Here is a 16003-nt window from a genome sequence, read left to right as displayed (position 1 = left end):
GTGAAGGATTCTAAATCCTGATTGAGAGATGTTCACAGTGTCCCCTCCCCGCCCCCATAGTGGTTACATTATTTCTTGTGTGTATAAAATTCTACAAGAAAGACGGAAGAACTGCTCATGGTTGCCTGTCTCATTGTAAAACAAACAGTAGGGATATTTGAAAAAGTAAGGCAATATTGTACACTAGACATGTCAAAAAATAACAGTATGTGAAATAATTGTGTGTGTTTTATTCATCCAATTTGTGAGTTTGTTGTCATCCTGTTGGTAAACATTTCAAAAGTACCTGTATAGTGTAAACCACTTCAGATAGTCTGTTGTTAGCTGTCAAAAAAGTCACATGTGTTTTGGTAATATTGGCAACTAATATTTTGTATAAAATGACTCAGATAATCTGTATTACATTTTGCTATATGAATAGAATGAAGAGCAATAAAATTTTAAAAATGTTAAATATTATTTTTGGTGAGTTTGCTATAAGAAAAACAAGAGTCTATGAGTTTTGAAGTCAGTAAAAGACTGATGATGTTGGCATATGAACTAGATCACCCCTGGAAACTTTTCATATGTTTTGGTATAAGATGTATGACAGCAAAATGTGTTCCGAAATTGTTGAATTCTGAACAAAACAGCGGTGATTTTAAGTTGTTCAGAAGAAGCTAGATGAAGTCAACAGCTATACAGAACCATTGAAATGGACCTTAATTCTTGATGAAACATGGATTTGTGGGTATGACACCTAGAGTAAGTCTCATTCATCCCAGTGGAAGCATTCTGGATGGCCAACATTGAAACGAGCTCACTAAGTGCTGTCAAATGTGAAGGTTATGCAATGTGTCCTTCGATTTTAAAGGCATAGCACACTGTGAGTTCTTGCCACAAGGTTGAATGATCAATGAGTACTATTTACAAATTCAATGACATTTGTGTGAAGCAATGCAGAAAAAGGGAGCCTGAAATTGTGACAAAACAATACTGGTCCAGCCTCCGTATTCCTCAGACAGCCCACATGACTTTTTTCTGTTCCTAAAAATAAATAAAACCTTCAAAGGCCATTGTTTGACACATATCTGTTAGACTAAAACACATTATTAAGAGAGATAAAAGCTAACCCAAAGATTAAGTTCCAGAAGTGTTTGAGGGCTTCCAAAAAGCACTGGTCTAAGTGTTGAACTTATAACATTAATGTAGCCAAACAAATAAAATTCTTTCCAACAAACAAAAATCCCCATTTGTTTAAACAAATATTGTATATTGTTATAACACATGCAGTAAGACTGGCAGTATTAACTTTTAATAGCTGATACAAGTTACTCCATATGGTGTAAGTAAGTCAATAAAAAAACTAAAAATTCGCTTCCGACAACTGATTTCTTTTCTCAATGCACTCTGTTTAGGATCCTCTCTTGTGTATAAAATTTTGACTCAACATGTTTTGGGATAGCCTGTATATTCAGGTGCCTACCTGCTTTGCTTCTGCTGTTTTAACAGATTCTTGGTCCATTTTCTTGAGAATAGCCTGCATTGCAACATTCTGACGATACTTTTTCATAATTCCTGGACCATGAGATGGAGTTTGAACTGATGAGTGTGTGGTAATTGAGGAAGTCTCTTTTACTAGTGTAGATCCTTTATTTTTTGGCAATTCTTCATCTCTCATCACTGGTGGTGGCAAACTGATAGGAAAAAAATCTGGTGGAGTTTGTGTTCCTGTACCCTCACCTAAAACAAACAAAAATCAATGTTTATAAAGTGATTAAAAATGATTCGAATGTGTTGTCACACTAGAAGTTAAACTAGAACTTTCAGAAGATTTTACAATTTTGCAATAACTAAATGAACAAATTTGTAGTACCTTTATATATATTTGTACACAGTAGGGAGGGGGAGGGGAGACGGAGAAGGGGAGGAGAGTTGAGGTCAGGGTGGTAGTGGTGGTGGTGGCGGCAGTGAGGAAGGGGACAACAGGGACAGAGTTGTGAGAATGGTAAGGGTGGGGAAACGAAAGTATACCAATACTAAACCTCAGACATTTATTTCAGAAGAATCAATTTAAATGCAAACAGATTCATTAGGGGATTTCATAATTTTCATTTATTCTCCTTGTAATATACCTGTAAATATGTTTTGTCCACAAACCTATTGGTTGGTTGGTTGGTTTGTTTAAAGGGGGGGACCAAACTGCGAAGTCATCGGTCCCTTGTTCCTGGTAAAATAATTACACATGGGAAAGAAGAAAAGAAAGAAGACATACAGCACAATAACAAGAGAATGGAAGAACCAGAAGAACGATGGAAGGACAACCAACACTACTATGGACAAAACAGGAAAAGAAAACCACAGAGAGAAGCAAGAAACAGGTAGAAGGGATAAAAGCAAGAGAGCAGATGACCGTGGCTGGCCAACAATGAGAATAAAAAGGAAAAGCCAGCCACTCTGTGACACATTAAAACATCCAGCCTAAATGAATTAAGGTGGAGAACAAAAATGGGCTAAGGACATGCGCGAAAAGTTATATAGAATGATAAAACCCACCGTCACGTATAAAACGTAAAACTAAATTAGCCGATGAGGTGTTGTCGGCTGAAATTAATGGCAATGAGTCCAGTAACTCAAGAGCCTGTCGCAGGGCAGCCAAAGGAGGACAGCTCACCAAGATATGGGCCACTGTCAGCCGGGCCCTGCACCAACACTAACATGTGTCATCACGACACAGGAGATAGCTGTGTCACCCAAGAGTGGTCAATGCGGAGCCGACAGAGAACCACAGAGTCCCTGCGAGAGGCCCGTGTGGAGGTCTTCTACACATTCGTAGTCTCCTTAATGGCACACAGTTTGTTGTGCATACTGAGGTTATGCCATTTCGTATCCCAAAGCCGCAAAACCCTGTGGCGTAGTACTGAACGCAGGTCACTTGCAGAGAAGCTGATCTCCATAAGCGGTTTCCACGTAGCCTGTTTGGCCAGCCTGTCGGCAAGTTCGTTGCCTGGGATTCCGATTTGACCTGGAGTCCAGACAAACACCACTGAACGACTGGACCGTTCCAAGGCATAGATGGACTCCTGGATGGTCGCTACCAAAGGATGACAAGGGTAGCACTGGTCGATAGCTTGTATGCGCTCAAGGTGTCAGTACACAGAAGATGCGACTCCCCAGGGCATGAACGGATGTGTTCAAGAACACGAGATATAGCCACCAGCTCGGCAGTGAAAACACTGCAGCCATCAGGCAAGGAATGCTGTTTAATATCTCCTCCATGGACATATGCAAAGCCAGCGTGATCATCAGTCATCGAGCCGTCAGTGTAAACCACTTCATGGCCTTGGTACAGTTCAAGAATTGAGAGGAAGTGGCAGCAGAGAGCCATGTGAAAGGTCCAGGTGAAGTCGCGGCCTAGGTGTACATCAAGGAGATGTACGTGAATGGACCTCAAGTGTAGGTGGTAAAGGCAAGGACTCCAGTTGGGAAAAAAGGGATCGGACACGAACTGCAATTGGAAGTCCTGACCTGGGCTGCTGATGCGGGAGATGAACCGCTGCGGGTGGGAAAAGGAGACAGTAATTCAGATGTGCAGGAGAACTACAAATGTGTGTGAGCGCCACGGTGGTGCACTGGGTCGAGTAAACGCAACGCTGAGGGCGCCACCAAACCATAAACCAGACTCCCTGGGTCGAGTAAACGCAACGCTGAGGGCGCCACCAAACCATAAACCAGACTCCCATAGTCAAGGCGGGATTGAACAAGGGCTCTGTAGAGCTGCAGCAGCATAGAGTGGTCTGTACCCCAGTTGATGTGGCTCAGGCAGCGGAGGGCACTGAGGTGCTGCCAGCACTTCCACTTAAGCTGACGAAGGTGAGGAAGCCAAGTCAATTGGGCAGCATCGAAAACCAGTCCTAAGAATCGATATGTCTCCACTACAGTGAGTGGATCGATATTAAGGTAAAGTTCTGGTTCCAGATGAACAGTATGATGCTGCCAGAAGTGCATAACACACGACTTTGTGGCTGAAAACTGGAAACCGTGGGCTAGAACTCACAACTGCACCTTGTGGATGGATCCCTGTAGGCGCTGCTCAGCAACACCAGTACTGATGGAGCAGTACGAAATGCAGAAGTCATCTGCGTACAGAGGAGGTGAGACGGCCGGCCCTACAGCTGCTGCTAGACCGTCAATGGACACTAAAAATAGAGATACCTCAATACTGAACCCTGTGTGACCCCATTCTCCTGGATATGGGGGGAACTATGGGAGGCACCAACTTGGACTTGGAAAGTACGAAGCAACTGAAAATTATGGATAAAAATCAGGAGCAGGCCTCAGAGACCCAACTCGTATAATGTGGCAAGGATATGATTTCGCCAGGTCGTGTCATACGCTTTTCGTAAATAAAAAAAGATGGCAACCAGGTGATGGCGACTGGCAGAGGCTGTCCAGATGGCAGACTCGAGGGACACAAGATTATCAGTGGTAGAGCGACCCTGGCGAAAGCTGCCCTGACACGGAGCCAGTAGGTCACATGACTCCAGGATCCAACCCAACCGCCGACACACCATACGTTCCAGCAGCTTACAAAGAACGTTTGTGAGGCTGATGGGCCAATAGCTATCCACATGAAGTGGGTTTTTACCAGGTTTGAGCACCGGAATGATGGTGCTCTCCAGCCACTGCGATGGAAAGGTGCCATCGCACCAGATCTGGTTGAAGATGATGAGGAGATGTCACTAGTAGTCAGATAAGAGATGTTTTATCATCTGACTGTGGATCCGTTCTGGCCCAGGAGCAGTGTCAGGGCAATGTGCAAGGGCACTGAGGTGCTCCCACTCTATAAATGGGGCGTTATAGGATTCACTGTGGTGTGTAGTGAATGAGAGGACTTCCCCTTCCAGCCACCGTTTGAGAGTGCCAAAGGCTGGGGGGGGGTGGGGGGGGGGTGGGGGGGAGGGTAATTCTCCGATGCAGAGGCTCGAGTACAGCGCTAAGCCAAGTGCTCGGCAATTGCAATTGCGTCGGTAGATAACACGCCCTTTATGTTAACACTGGGAACACCTGTTGGGTTCTGGTACCCAAAAACATATTTGATCCTTACCCAGACTTGGGAAGGTGACGTATGGCAACCAATGGACTAGACATATCTCTCCCAACACTTCTGCTTCTGTCGTTTGATAAGTTGGCAAACGCGGGCATGGAGCTGTTTAAAGGCAATGAGGTACACCAGGGAAGGGAGCTGCTTATGCCGCTATAAAGCTCGCCAATGCTCCTTCATTGCTTCAGCGACTTCCGGCGACTACCAAGGGACTGCCTTTCGCCGGGGGCACCCTAAAGAGTGAGGGATCACATTTTCTACTGCAGAAAGGATTGTTGTAGTCACCTGCTCAACCATCACATTGATGTTCCCGTGTGGGGGAGATACATTGGTGACAGCAGTCCGACTTGTATAAAGCCCATCCAGGCAGGCGTCCATGGGCTTGATGCCGGGGCAGTGACAGGAAGATGGGGAAGTGTTCACTACCACACAGGTCGTCATATGCTCTCCGGTGGACAGAGGGGAGAAGTGCTGAGCTGCAAATTGATAAATCAATGGCTGAGTAACTACCACGAACCACAATGAAATGTGTGGCAGCCCCAGTATTTAAAAGGCCGAGATTGAGAAGAGACAGTGAAGTTTCGACATCTCTGCCTCATCCGGGGGTTATGGGCATTACAATCTCCCAAAAGTAGGAAAGATTCAAGGAATTGATTACTCAATGCAGTTAATACATTCAGGGATACCGCACCATCTGGAGGTAGATATACATTGCAGACAGTTATTTCCTGCATTGTCCTTATTCTGACAACCACATCTTCAAGAGGGGTTTGAAGTGGCACAGGTTCACTACAGACTGATTTTAGGACATAAATGCAAACTCCACCTGTCACTCTATTATAGTTGCTATGGTTCCTGTAATATCCCTTACAGCCCTGGAGAGCAGGGGTCCGCATTGCCAGGAACCAGGTTTCCTGGAGGGCAATGAAGAAAGCAGGTGTAAAGCTTAACAGTTGCCGTAGCAAAGAGGTGACTGGGGTTGAGAGAGGTGACTGGGGTTGAGAGAGGTGACTGGGGTTGAGAGAGGTGATGCGGCGTACGACCATGTCATACATACAGGATGTAGGAGTTCAAATTTTCTCTAAGCCTCAGTGTAGGTCAGTCAGTCCAGGGTCTTGTACTCCACGATTTTCCTTTCTTTATGGAGAATCCTGCAGTCAGGCGAGCAAGGTGAATGGTACTCTCTGCAGTTGACACAGGTGGGAGGCGGGGCACATGGAGTATTGGGATGTGATGGGCATCTGCAATCTTTAAGTGTGATGCTGGAAGACGTATGGCCAAACTTCCAGCATTTAAAGCACCTCATTTACATCACAGTGGTAGACCATCACCTTGACCTTCTCAGGTAACTTATCACCCTCGAAGGCCAAGATGAAGGCACCGGTGGCAACCTGATTATCCCTCGGATCCCAGTGTACACACTGAACAAAATGTACACCTCGCCACTCTAAATTGGTGCACAACTCATTGTCAGACTGCAAAAGAAGGTCCCTGTGAAATATGACACACTGGACCATATTTACACTCTTATTGGGTGTGATGGTTACAGAAACATCTCCCACCTTGTCACAAGCAAGTAACACCCATGACTGGGCAGAAGATGCTGTTTTGATCAAGACTGACCCAGATCTCATTTTGGACTAGCGCTCCACCTCCCTGAACTTGTCCTCTAAAAGCTCAACAAAAAACTGAGGCTTCATCATCATGAAAGATTCCCCATCAGCTCTCAAAGAGACAAGGTACCAGGGTGAATAAGAGCTGCTGCCATCCCTAGCCTGACGTTCCTCCCATGGTGTGGTCAGGGAGGGGAACGATATGGGGTCATACTTCTGTGCATTAAATTGAGCCTGTGAACGCTTAGACTGCTAGTGTTTGACCACCAGCAAGAGATGATGTACTACGCTTCATCGCATGTCATCTGCCCTGATGCCACCCACTCCAATCAGGGGCCCTTGCCACGGGCACTATCCAGCCGCAGCAAAGGCCACCTTGCAGGATGGCCACTGCCAGGAGTCCCGATGCCCCAGAGTGACGAGCATCTACTACTTGGCATACATAGGGAGTTAATGGTGCAGGCATCAGCAGAGCGATCCCTCTGTGGTCAGGGGCTACAACCAACAGGGTACATGGTGGCCCTACCACAAAGGACTGGTTACCGTGCTCGATATCAAGTGCAACCAAGCAAACAAATCCATTATCATTGTCAGTGTAGAAAACAATACTGCACAGTTGATGGAAAAATATGGACCCAGAAGGGTGACCTCACCCAACCGTTGCAGAATGAGCAGAAGTCCAGATCAACATTGACGAAGGATGCGATAGGTCTCACCGCATGGACACGATGCACCATGTAAGGCACTCGTCACCAATTGGCTCACTTTTCAGGAAAATTTTGAAGAATGGAGGTCAAACCCTACAGGGGACCATCACATAAAGGCTGAAAAATGAGACACTCCTTTTAGTCGCCTCTTACGATAGGCAGGAATACCTCGGGCCTATTCTAAACCTCGGACCTGCAGGGGGGACAAACCTATTACTAACCTCCCTTTTAACATGCCAAGCAAATATTTCATGATAGTGCACTGTTCCAGACAACTCCTCACACACATTTTGATATTGCCTCTGACGCTGAATTTCATTTATTTGTAAAGCTTTACTTACTTACATTGTGTATCTGGATGGACATACAAAATTACATTCTGCTTAATTCACAAGCAATGTACTATCTCCTGAAATGATTCTGAAAAATATTATCAATATATGTGGCAATTCAAACATCAGGACATGTAACTGAACATCAAAGAAAGAATAGGATAGGATGTAAGTGACAGCAAAGTAAAAGTTAGCACTGCCAACATATATTATTTGTCTATTTCCTGTTTTCATTTTGTGCCACATGGCTATTTTGGCAGCATTGTCATTGTCAAGTACACCTGCTAACATTACAGTTTGTAAATTTCATTTACTTTTGCAATATTTGTATGTGGACTTAACTGTACCTGTACACTTACATCTAGACAGGTGAGACTTTACATATTGTATCATTGATGAATCTTTTTGTCTACTGTCACACTTTTGATGATGGTAAAATAAAGTCATGTAATTTGACTGCTAGCTGACAGTTCTCAGTGATGCTGTATGTTTACAAAGTGGTTATAGCTTTGTCAGTGGTATTGTTTGAGCTAAAGATAATTTAGTTGTTTATTTTTTACCCACTCTCATGTTCCAGAATGTCAATAAAATTTCCTAGGTAATATTTGTGTTTGAAATCAGTCTGTTCGTTTAATTGTTGTGTGGATAATTTTTTTCACGTTTATATAAATTTCCAATTCTTCCATTATGTTCATGGTGCGTCCTTCTGGTATTGTATGTAAGATTTGAAGTGCAATTTCAATTTTGTTGACTTTATGGTTTTGATTTTTTAAATGCATAAAGAGAATCGACTGATTGCTATCACTATTTTTAAAAAAACTGTAAACATACAGCACCATTGAAAACTGTCAACTACCAGTCAATTTACTACACAGCTAATTTACCATCATAAAAGTGCAACAACTGCCAGAAGGATTCATCAACGATGCAAAATATATGTCTTGCCCACATGTAAGTATAATCTACAATTAAATCCCCACACAAATATCAAACAAGGAAATGAAATTTACAAACTGTAAAGTTCGCAGTTGCACTTGACAATGGCAACACTGCCAAAATAGGCCTATTGTATGATATGCATGAAAAATTCTAGAAAATAAAAAAGGATGATCCTTTTTATGCCCAAAATTAACCTTGACAAATTCTTATATTCAAATAATTAGACATCGGGGTGCTGCAGCAAATGCCCAACCATTTTGTGCGGAGAAATCCACAAACAAACCAAGAAATTGTTGGAGAACTAAGGAAGGTATCATATGAAAAAACTACCCCCCCCCCCCCCCCCCCCCCCCCATGAACCATGGACCTTGCCGTTGGTGGGGAGGCTTGCGTGCTTCAGTGATACAGATAGCCCTACCGTAGGTACAACCACAACGGAGGGGTATCTGTTGAGAGGCCAGACAAACGTGTGGTTCCTGAAGAGGGGCAGCAGCCTTTTCAGTAGTTGCAAGGGCAACAGTCTGGATGATTGACTGATCTGGAATTAGTGAAGTTCGGTGGCAGGAGGAACAAGACTTCTGGTCAGGTGACTACAGGGTTATAAACACAAAGTCAAATAGGGGTATTGCAGGAGTAGGTTTAATAATGAATAGGAAAATAGGAATGCAGGTAAGCTACTACGAACAGCATAGTGAACGCATTATTGTGGCCAAGATAGATACGAAGCCCACACCTACTACAGTAGTACAAGTTTATATGCCAACTAGCTCTGCAGATGACGAAGAAATTGAAGAAATGTATGATGAAATCAAAGAAATTATTCAGATAGTGAAGGGAGACGAAAATTTAATAGTCATGGGTGACTGGAATTCGAGTGTAGGAAAAGGGAGAGAAGGAAACGTAGTAGGTGAATATGGATTGGGGCTAAGAAATGAAAGAGGAAGCCGCCTGGTAGAATTTTGCACAGAGCACAACTTAATCGTAGCTAACACTTGGTTTAAGAATCATGATAGAAGGTTGTATACATGGAAGAACCCTGGAGATACTAAAAGGTACCAGATAGATTATATAATGGTAAGACAGAGATTTAGGAACCAGGTTTCCAGGGGCAGATGTGGACTCTGACCACAATCTATTGGTTATGACCTGTAGATTAAAACTGAAGAAACTGCAAAAAGGTGGGAATTTAAGGAGATGGGACCTGGATAAACTGAAAGAACCAGAGGTTGTACAGAGTTTCAGGGAGAGCACAAGGGAACAATTGACAGGAATGGGGGAAAGAAATACAGTAGAAGAAGAATGGGTAGCTTTGAGGGATGAAGTAGTGAAGGCAGCAGAGGATCAACTAGGTAAAAAGACGAGGGCTAGTAGAAATCCTTGGGTAACAGAAGAAATATTGAATTTAATTGATGAAAGGAGAAAATATAAAAATGCAGTAAATGAAGCAGGCAAAAAGGAATACAAACGTCTCAAAAATGAGATCGACAGGAGGTGCAAAATGGCTAAGCAGGGATGGCTAGAGGACAAATGTAAGGATGTAGAGGCTTATCTCACTAGGGGTAAGATAGATACTGCCTACAGGAAAATTAAAGAGACCTTTGGAGATAAGAGAACCACTTGTATGAACATCAAGAACTCAGATGGAAACCCAGTTCTCAGCAAAGAAGGGAAAGCAGAAAGGTGGAAGGAGTATATAGAGGGTCTATACAAGGGCGATGTACTTGAGGACAATATTATGGAAATGGAAGAGGATGTAGATGAAGATGAAATGGGAGATACGATACTGCGTGAAGAGTTTGACAGAGCACTGAAAGACCTGAGTCGAAACAAGGCCCCTGGAGTAGACAACATTCCATTGGAACAACTGACGGCCTTGGGAGAGCCAGTCCTGACAAAACTCTACCATCTGGTGAGCAAGATGTATGAAACAGGCGAAATACCCTCAGACTTCAAGAAGAATATAATAATTCCAATCCCAAAGAAAGCAGGTGTTGACAGATGTGAAAATTACCGAACAATCAGTTTAATAAGCCACAGCTGCAAAATACTAACACGAATTCTTTACAGACGAATGGAAAAACTAGTAGAAGCCGACCTCGGGGAAGATCAGTTTGGATTCCGTAGAAATACTGGAACACGTGAGGCAATACTGACCTTACGACTTATCTTAGAAGAAAGATTAAGGGAAGGCAAACCTACGTTTCTAGCATTTGTAGACTTAGAGAAAGCTTTTGACAATGTTGACTGGAATACTCTCTTTCAAATTCTAAAGGTGGCAGGGGTAAAATACAGAGAGCGGAAGGCTATTTACAATTTGTACAGAAACCAGATGGCAGTTATAAGAGTCGAGGGACATGAAAGGGAAGCAGTGGTTGGGAAGGGAGTAAGACAGGGTTGTAGCCTCTCCCCGATGTTATTCAATCTGTATATTGAGCTAGCAGTAAAGGAAACAAAAGAAAAATTCGGAGTAGGTATTAAAATCCATGGAGAAGAAATAAAAACTTTGAGGTTCGCCGATGACATTGTAATTCTGTCAGAGACAGCAGAGGACTTGGAAGAGCAGTTGAACGGAATGGATGGTGTGTTGAAGGGAGGATATAAGATGAACATCAACAAAAGCAAAACGAGGATAATGGAATGTAGTCGAATTAAGTTGGGTGATGTTGAGGGAATTAGATTAGGAAATGAGACACTTAAAGTAGTAAAGGAGTTTTGCTATTTGGGGAGCAAAATAACTGATGATGGTCGAAGTAGAGAGAATATAAAATGTAGACTGGCAATGGCAAGGAAAGCGTTTCTGAAGAAGAGGAATTTGTTAACATCGAGTATTGATTTAAGTGTCAAGAAGCCATTTCTGAAAGTATTTGTATGGAGTGTAGCCATGTATGGAAGTGAAACATGGACGGTAAATAGTTTGGACAAGAAGAAAATAGAAGCTTTCGAAATGTGGTGCTACAGAAGAATGCTGAAGATTAGATGGGTAGATCACATAACTAACGAGGAAGTATTGAATAGGATTGGGGAGAAGAGAAGTTTGTGGCACAACTTGACCAGAAGAAGGGATCGGTTGGTAGGACATGTTCTGAGGCATCAAGGGATCACCAATTTAGTATTGGAGGGCAGCGTGGAGGGTAAAAATCGTAGGGGGAGACCAAGAGATGAATACACTAAGCAGATTCAGAAGGATGTAGGTTGCAGTAGGTACTGGGGGATGAAGAAGCTTGCACAGGATAGAGTAGCATGGAGAGCTGCATCAAACCAGTCTCAGGACTGAAGACCACAACAACAACAACAACAACAACAACATGAAAAAACTGTATTATACTATGAGTACACAACATATCAGTACGTACCAATTCCTGATGTGCTGTCCGAATCAAGGGAACCGATTTCAGTCAGTGTGGAAGTATCAAGAATATCATCCTTTGTTTCTTGGACAGTTACAATTTCTTTATGTGCCATATCTGCTGGCATCATATACGCCAGTTCAAATACCAATTTATCATTTTCTCCTGAATCCTTCCTGTAAAGTAACAATTAAGTGCTATTATATTGCTTGAAATAATACTTCATATATCACTGCACTTATATTTTTGTAGTCACTGTCAGATTTATAGCTACTGGATATTGGCATGCATGTGCGCCCTTAATCGCATGCGCACGCATGTGTGTGTTTTGTGCTCTAGCTCAACAAAGGATTCACTCTGAAATCCAGCAAGTTTTTCTCGTTCATATGTCTCTGTTGACAATTCAATACTTCTGCTATTTGGTGGGGAGTCTCATTCACTTCTAAATTATTTACTTAACAACTGATCCATCTGTGAATTGGTATTATTTCTGTAAATAAACGTACCAAGAATCCAGACCGATGGGGTGTGAGCGGTGGGGTGCGGGGTGGGTATTTAAAGGTGAAATTTTTTATCTTTTTCTTGAGTAACAAAAACTGCGCATTCTAATGAAAATATTTTCCTGTATCAAATTAAACTATATTAAATTTTCTACAAAAAAAGGTCGTATTAATTTTTTTTCTGTAGGAGTACTAATTTCTGTGCTGCAGGGGATGTAAAAATCGCAGATTATTAAAAATAGTGTTTTAATGGTATAAGGTTAACATTTATTTTAAATGAAGTGTGTCAGAAACAAATATGAAATGTTGGTATCACATCTAAATGCAGTAAAGTCATATTAAGGGATAAGTTGTGCTCTGAGGGCATAACAGGGTGAAAAGGGGGGGAGGGGAGGCAGGAGGGTGGAGGGTAGAACTGTGAGGGAAGGTAGGTCGCCAGATTGTGGTCATGCACTTTTCTCCTCCATACATCTGCAAACTGAAGAGTGAGGAGGTGATTCCTCACTATTACCATACTACACCAAAAGAAGTAATTACAGGGTGTTTCAAAAATTGATACCGCCGCTCCCCATCACGCCTGTGAATCACCAGCAACATACAGCACAGACATTCCAGGAGATCTTTATTTTTTTACACAATATATTAACACTGGAATGCAGATATGAGTTACAAATAATACTAACACAAGAAATGTGTAAGGACAGAATCTATATAAATCTCTGCACACTGTTCTACACTGATAAAGAGAAAATTGATTTTTAGTCATCCCGTATGACAGGTGGAGTGTTCTTTGGGAAAGGCAACTTTCCCACCACAAGCGCTGCTCACTTTTCGGTTTACAGACAGTCTATACCTCTTATTTTGTTTGTCAGTAACACAATTAAAAATCAGAGAAATGAAATAACTTTCTGGTTATTCATTAATTCATAACCAAGTGACTACAACACAATTATATGGTGTTACAATACAATGATGAGACAGCAGCAAGGGGCCACATTTACCATTCCGATCCCTTTCCCACCAAAACTACATAGGTCTCTGACAACAACACACTTCTCCACCACTGTTTAGAAGAACGTTTTACATAAAAGATCACTTAACAACTGCAAATAAGCAATCATTTAATAAACTGAAAATAACCTCACTATGTAAACATGTGTTCAGTGAAGTTATTATGTGTATTCACATAAGAGAATTGGACTGGAAATGCTGGGAAGGTATAGGCACTCTGTAAACTGCAAAGTGAACAATGCTCAGAGTGGGGGGAGGTTGCCTTTCCTGGAAGAAAACTAAAGCTGCCATACAGGACAACTGAAAATCAATTTCCCCTCTAACAGTGTAGAACAGTGAGCAGAGATTGACGTAGATTATGTCCTTATGCAGGTCTTGCATTAGAATTATTAGTAACTCATGCCTACAGTCATGTAGTGTTAGCACACTTTGTGAAAAGTAAATACCCCAAGGCACATCTGGGCAATGCATTGCCAATGATTCACAAGGCATGATGTTGAGGGTCGATGTAACTTTGTAAACACCCTGTAGTTGATGTAGACAGAGAGGGGAATCACTGCTCACTCTTCAGTTTGCAGACATATGAAGGAGGGATGTGCATGGCCACAATCCGGTTACCCACCTTCCCTCACATTTGTACCCTTCAACCCCTGCCCCTCCACCGTGTTACACCACAACACAATATACGTCTGTACTGCACTTACATGTTTCTAACGCCCTTCACTGGTTTTATACTGTTAAAACAATATTTTTAATAATCTGAGATTTTTTGATCACCTGCACTGCTGAAACTATTAGTCTTGGGGGAAAAAATCAATATGATATTTTTTGTAGGACATTTAATGTTGCTTAATTTTAAACTGGGAAACCTTTTCCCTAAAGTGTACCCTACTCTAAACCAAATCACCTTGTTCATGAATATAATACATATGAGGTGTGATCAAAAAGCAACGGGAATTTAATTTTGTGGGCTTTATACATATCATTTTCAAATTTTTTTTATCACCTAGTTGGTACAATGCTCACGATGCATCTCTGCATTTTGAGCTGTTTTCAACATTTAGTTTATTGTTGACAGTCGAAAACATTATACGTGTTTTCAAGTGCTCGGTGAATTTTAACTTACATAAAAGGTGGATCAAAGATTTTTGCATTAAATTTTGCTTGAAAAATTGAACAAAGTGCAGCACCACATTCGAAATGTCGACTGTGGCTTTTGGCAAATGTACTATGAGTAATACAAGAGTTTGTGAGTGGTATAAACATTTCAAAGAGGGTGGAGAAGATGACGACTGCCCTGGATGCCTTACCACACCAATTGTTGATGACAATGTGGAAGAAGTAAATAAAGGAAATAGGTTTGGAAAATTGCTGAATCACTATCATATAGTTTCCTGTTGATGTTGGCATATCCTTTGGCTCATGATAAGCAATTTTTAAAAAAAATTTTTGGACATGATCCATGTAGCATCTAAATTTGTTCTGAAATTGTTGAATTTTGACCAAAAACGAAGTCTTAGAGACATAACTCAGGAACTGCTTAATGAAGGCAACAACAATCCAGAACTTCTAAAGAAGGTTATAACAAGTGACAAAATCTGGGTATATGGGTATGACACAGAAACCAACGCCCAATGTTCCCAGTGACAACTGCCTGAAGAGACAAGACTGGAAAAAAAAAAAGCCGATATGCTCAATTGCAATGAAATAATGCATGATGAATTCTTACCTTATGGTCGTAGAGTCAATAAGGAATACTACCTGGAAGTTGTGCACTACTTGCATGAAGCAATCCAAAGAAAATGACCAGAATTGTGGCAAACTGCTTCACAATAATGGTCCTGCTCACACCTCAAAGCTTGTTCATAATTTTTTGGCAAAAAACAGAACTGTTATGTTGTTTCTGCCACCATATTCACTGTACATGGCCCCCCTGTGACTTCCTTTTATTCTTAAGGCTAAAAAAAACCATGAAACGATGTGGTTTTGCCACCATTGTGGCATTTTGCCACCACAGTCTCACTTAAGGAGCTGAACAGTATGATGAAAGTGAGTTCCAGAAGAGCTTCCAAACTGGAAAAAGCACTGGCACAAGTGTATTATATCTGAGGGGGATTACTTTGAAGGGGATAAAGTCGATGTTGATGAATAAATAAAGATAGTGTAAGAAAAACCAAAAGTCCCGTTACTTTTTGATCAGACCTCGTACACACCAATTTGACATATTGACACAAAGACTATACAAAAATAGCTTTACATATACCACTCAGAACTATCTTTAAAATACATATTTGAAATAATAAAAGAATGCCACAAAACAGTTGTTGAAATTTTCATTTACAAATTTTTACTGAGAAGTGTTTCATTTTGCAATAAAGAAATGACAAACTTACTGTTCCTTGACAGTAAATGACAACAGAGAAATAAATAAAGAAATATACAGTGAAATCACATTCTGTGCTAATTTCCTC

The 16003-nt window shown here is 41.7% G+C and overlaps 1 protein-coding gene across 1 annotated transcript in view; it reads right to left on the bottom strand.

Annotated features, from left to right (window-relative positions):
- Positions 1-16003, bottom strand: part of LOC126184558 (nonsense-mediated mRNA decay factor SMG7-like) — a 211830-nt gene that overhangs the window by 30657 nt on the left and 165170 nt on the right. The window contains exons 16-17 of the mRNA XM_049926985.1: positions 12028-12197; positions 1466-1722 (exon numbers count right to left, since the gene is read on the bottom strand). Coding sequence (XP_049782942.1) covers positions 1466-1722; positions 12028-12197 — 427 coding nt within the window. The remainder of the gene's footprint in view (positions 1-1465; positions 1723-12027; positions 12198-16003) is intronic.

The sequence above is a fragment of the Schistocerca cancellata genome, chromosome 4, assembly GCF_023864275.1.
Source record: "Schistocerca cancellata isolate TAMUIC-IGC-003103 chromosome 4, iqSchCanc2.1, whole genome shotgun sequence".
Taxonomy (NCBI): domain Eukaryota; kingdom Metazoa; phylum Arthropoda; class Insecta; order Orthoptera; family Acrididae; genus Schistocerca; species Schistocerca cancellata.
The sequence above is the reverse complement of the archived record's forward strand: the minus strand, read 5'-3'. Positions and strand labels throughout refer to the sequence as shown.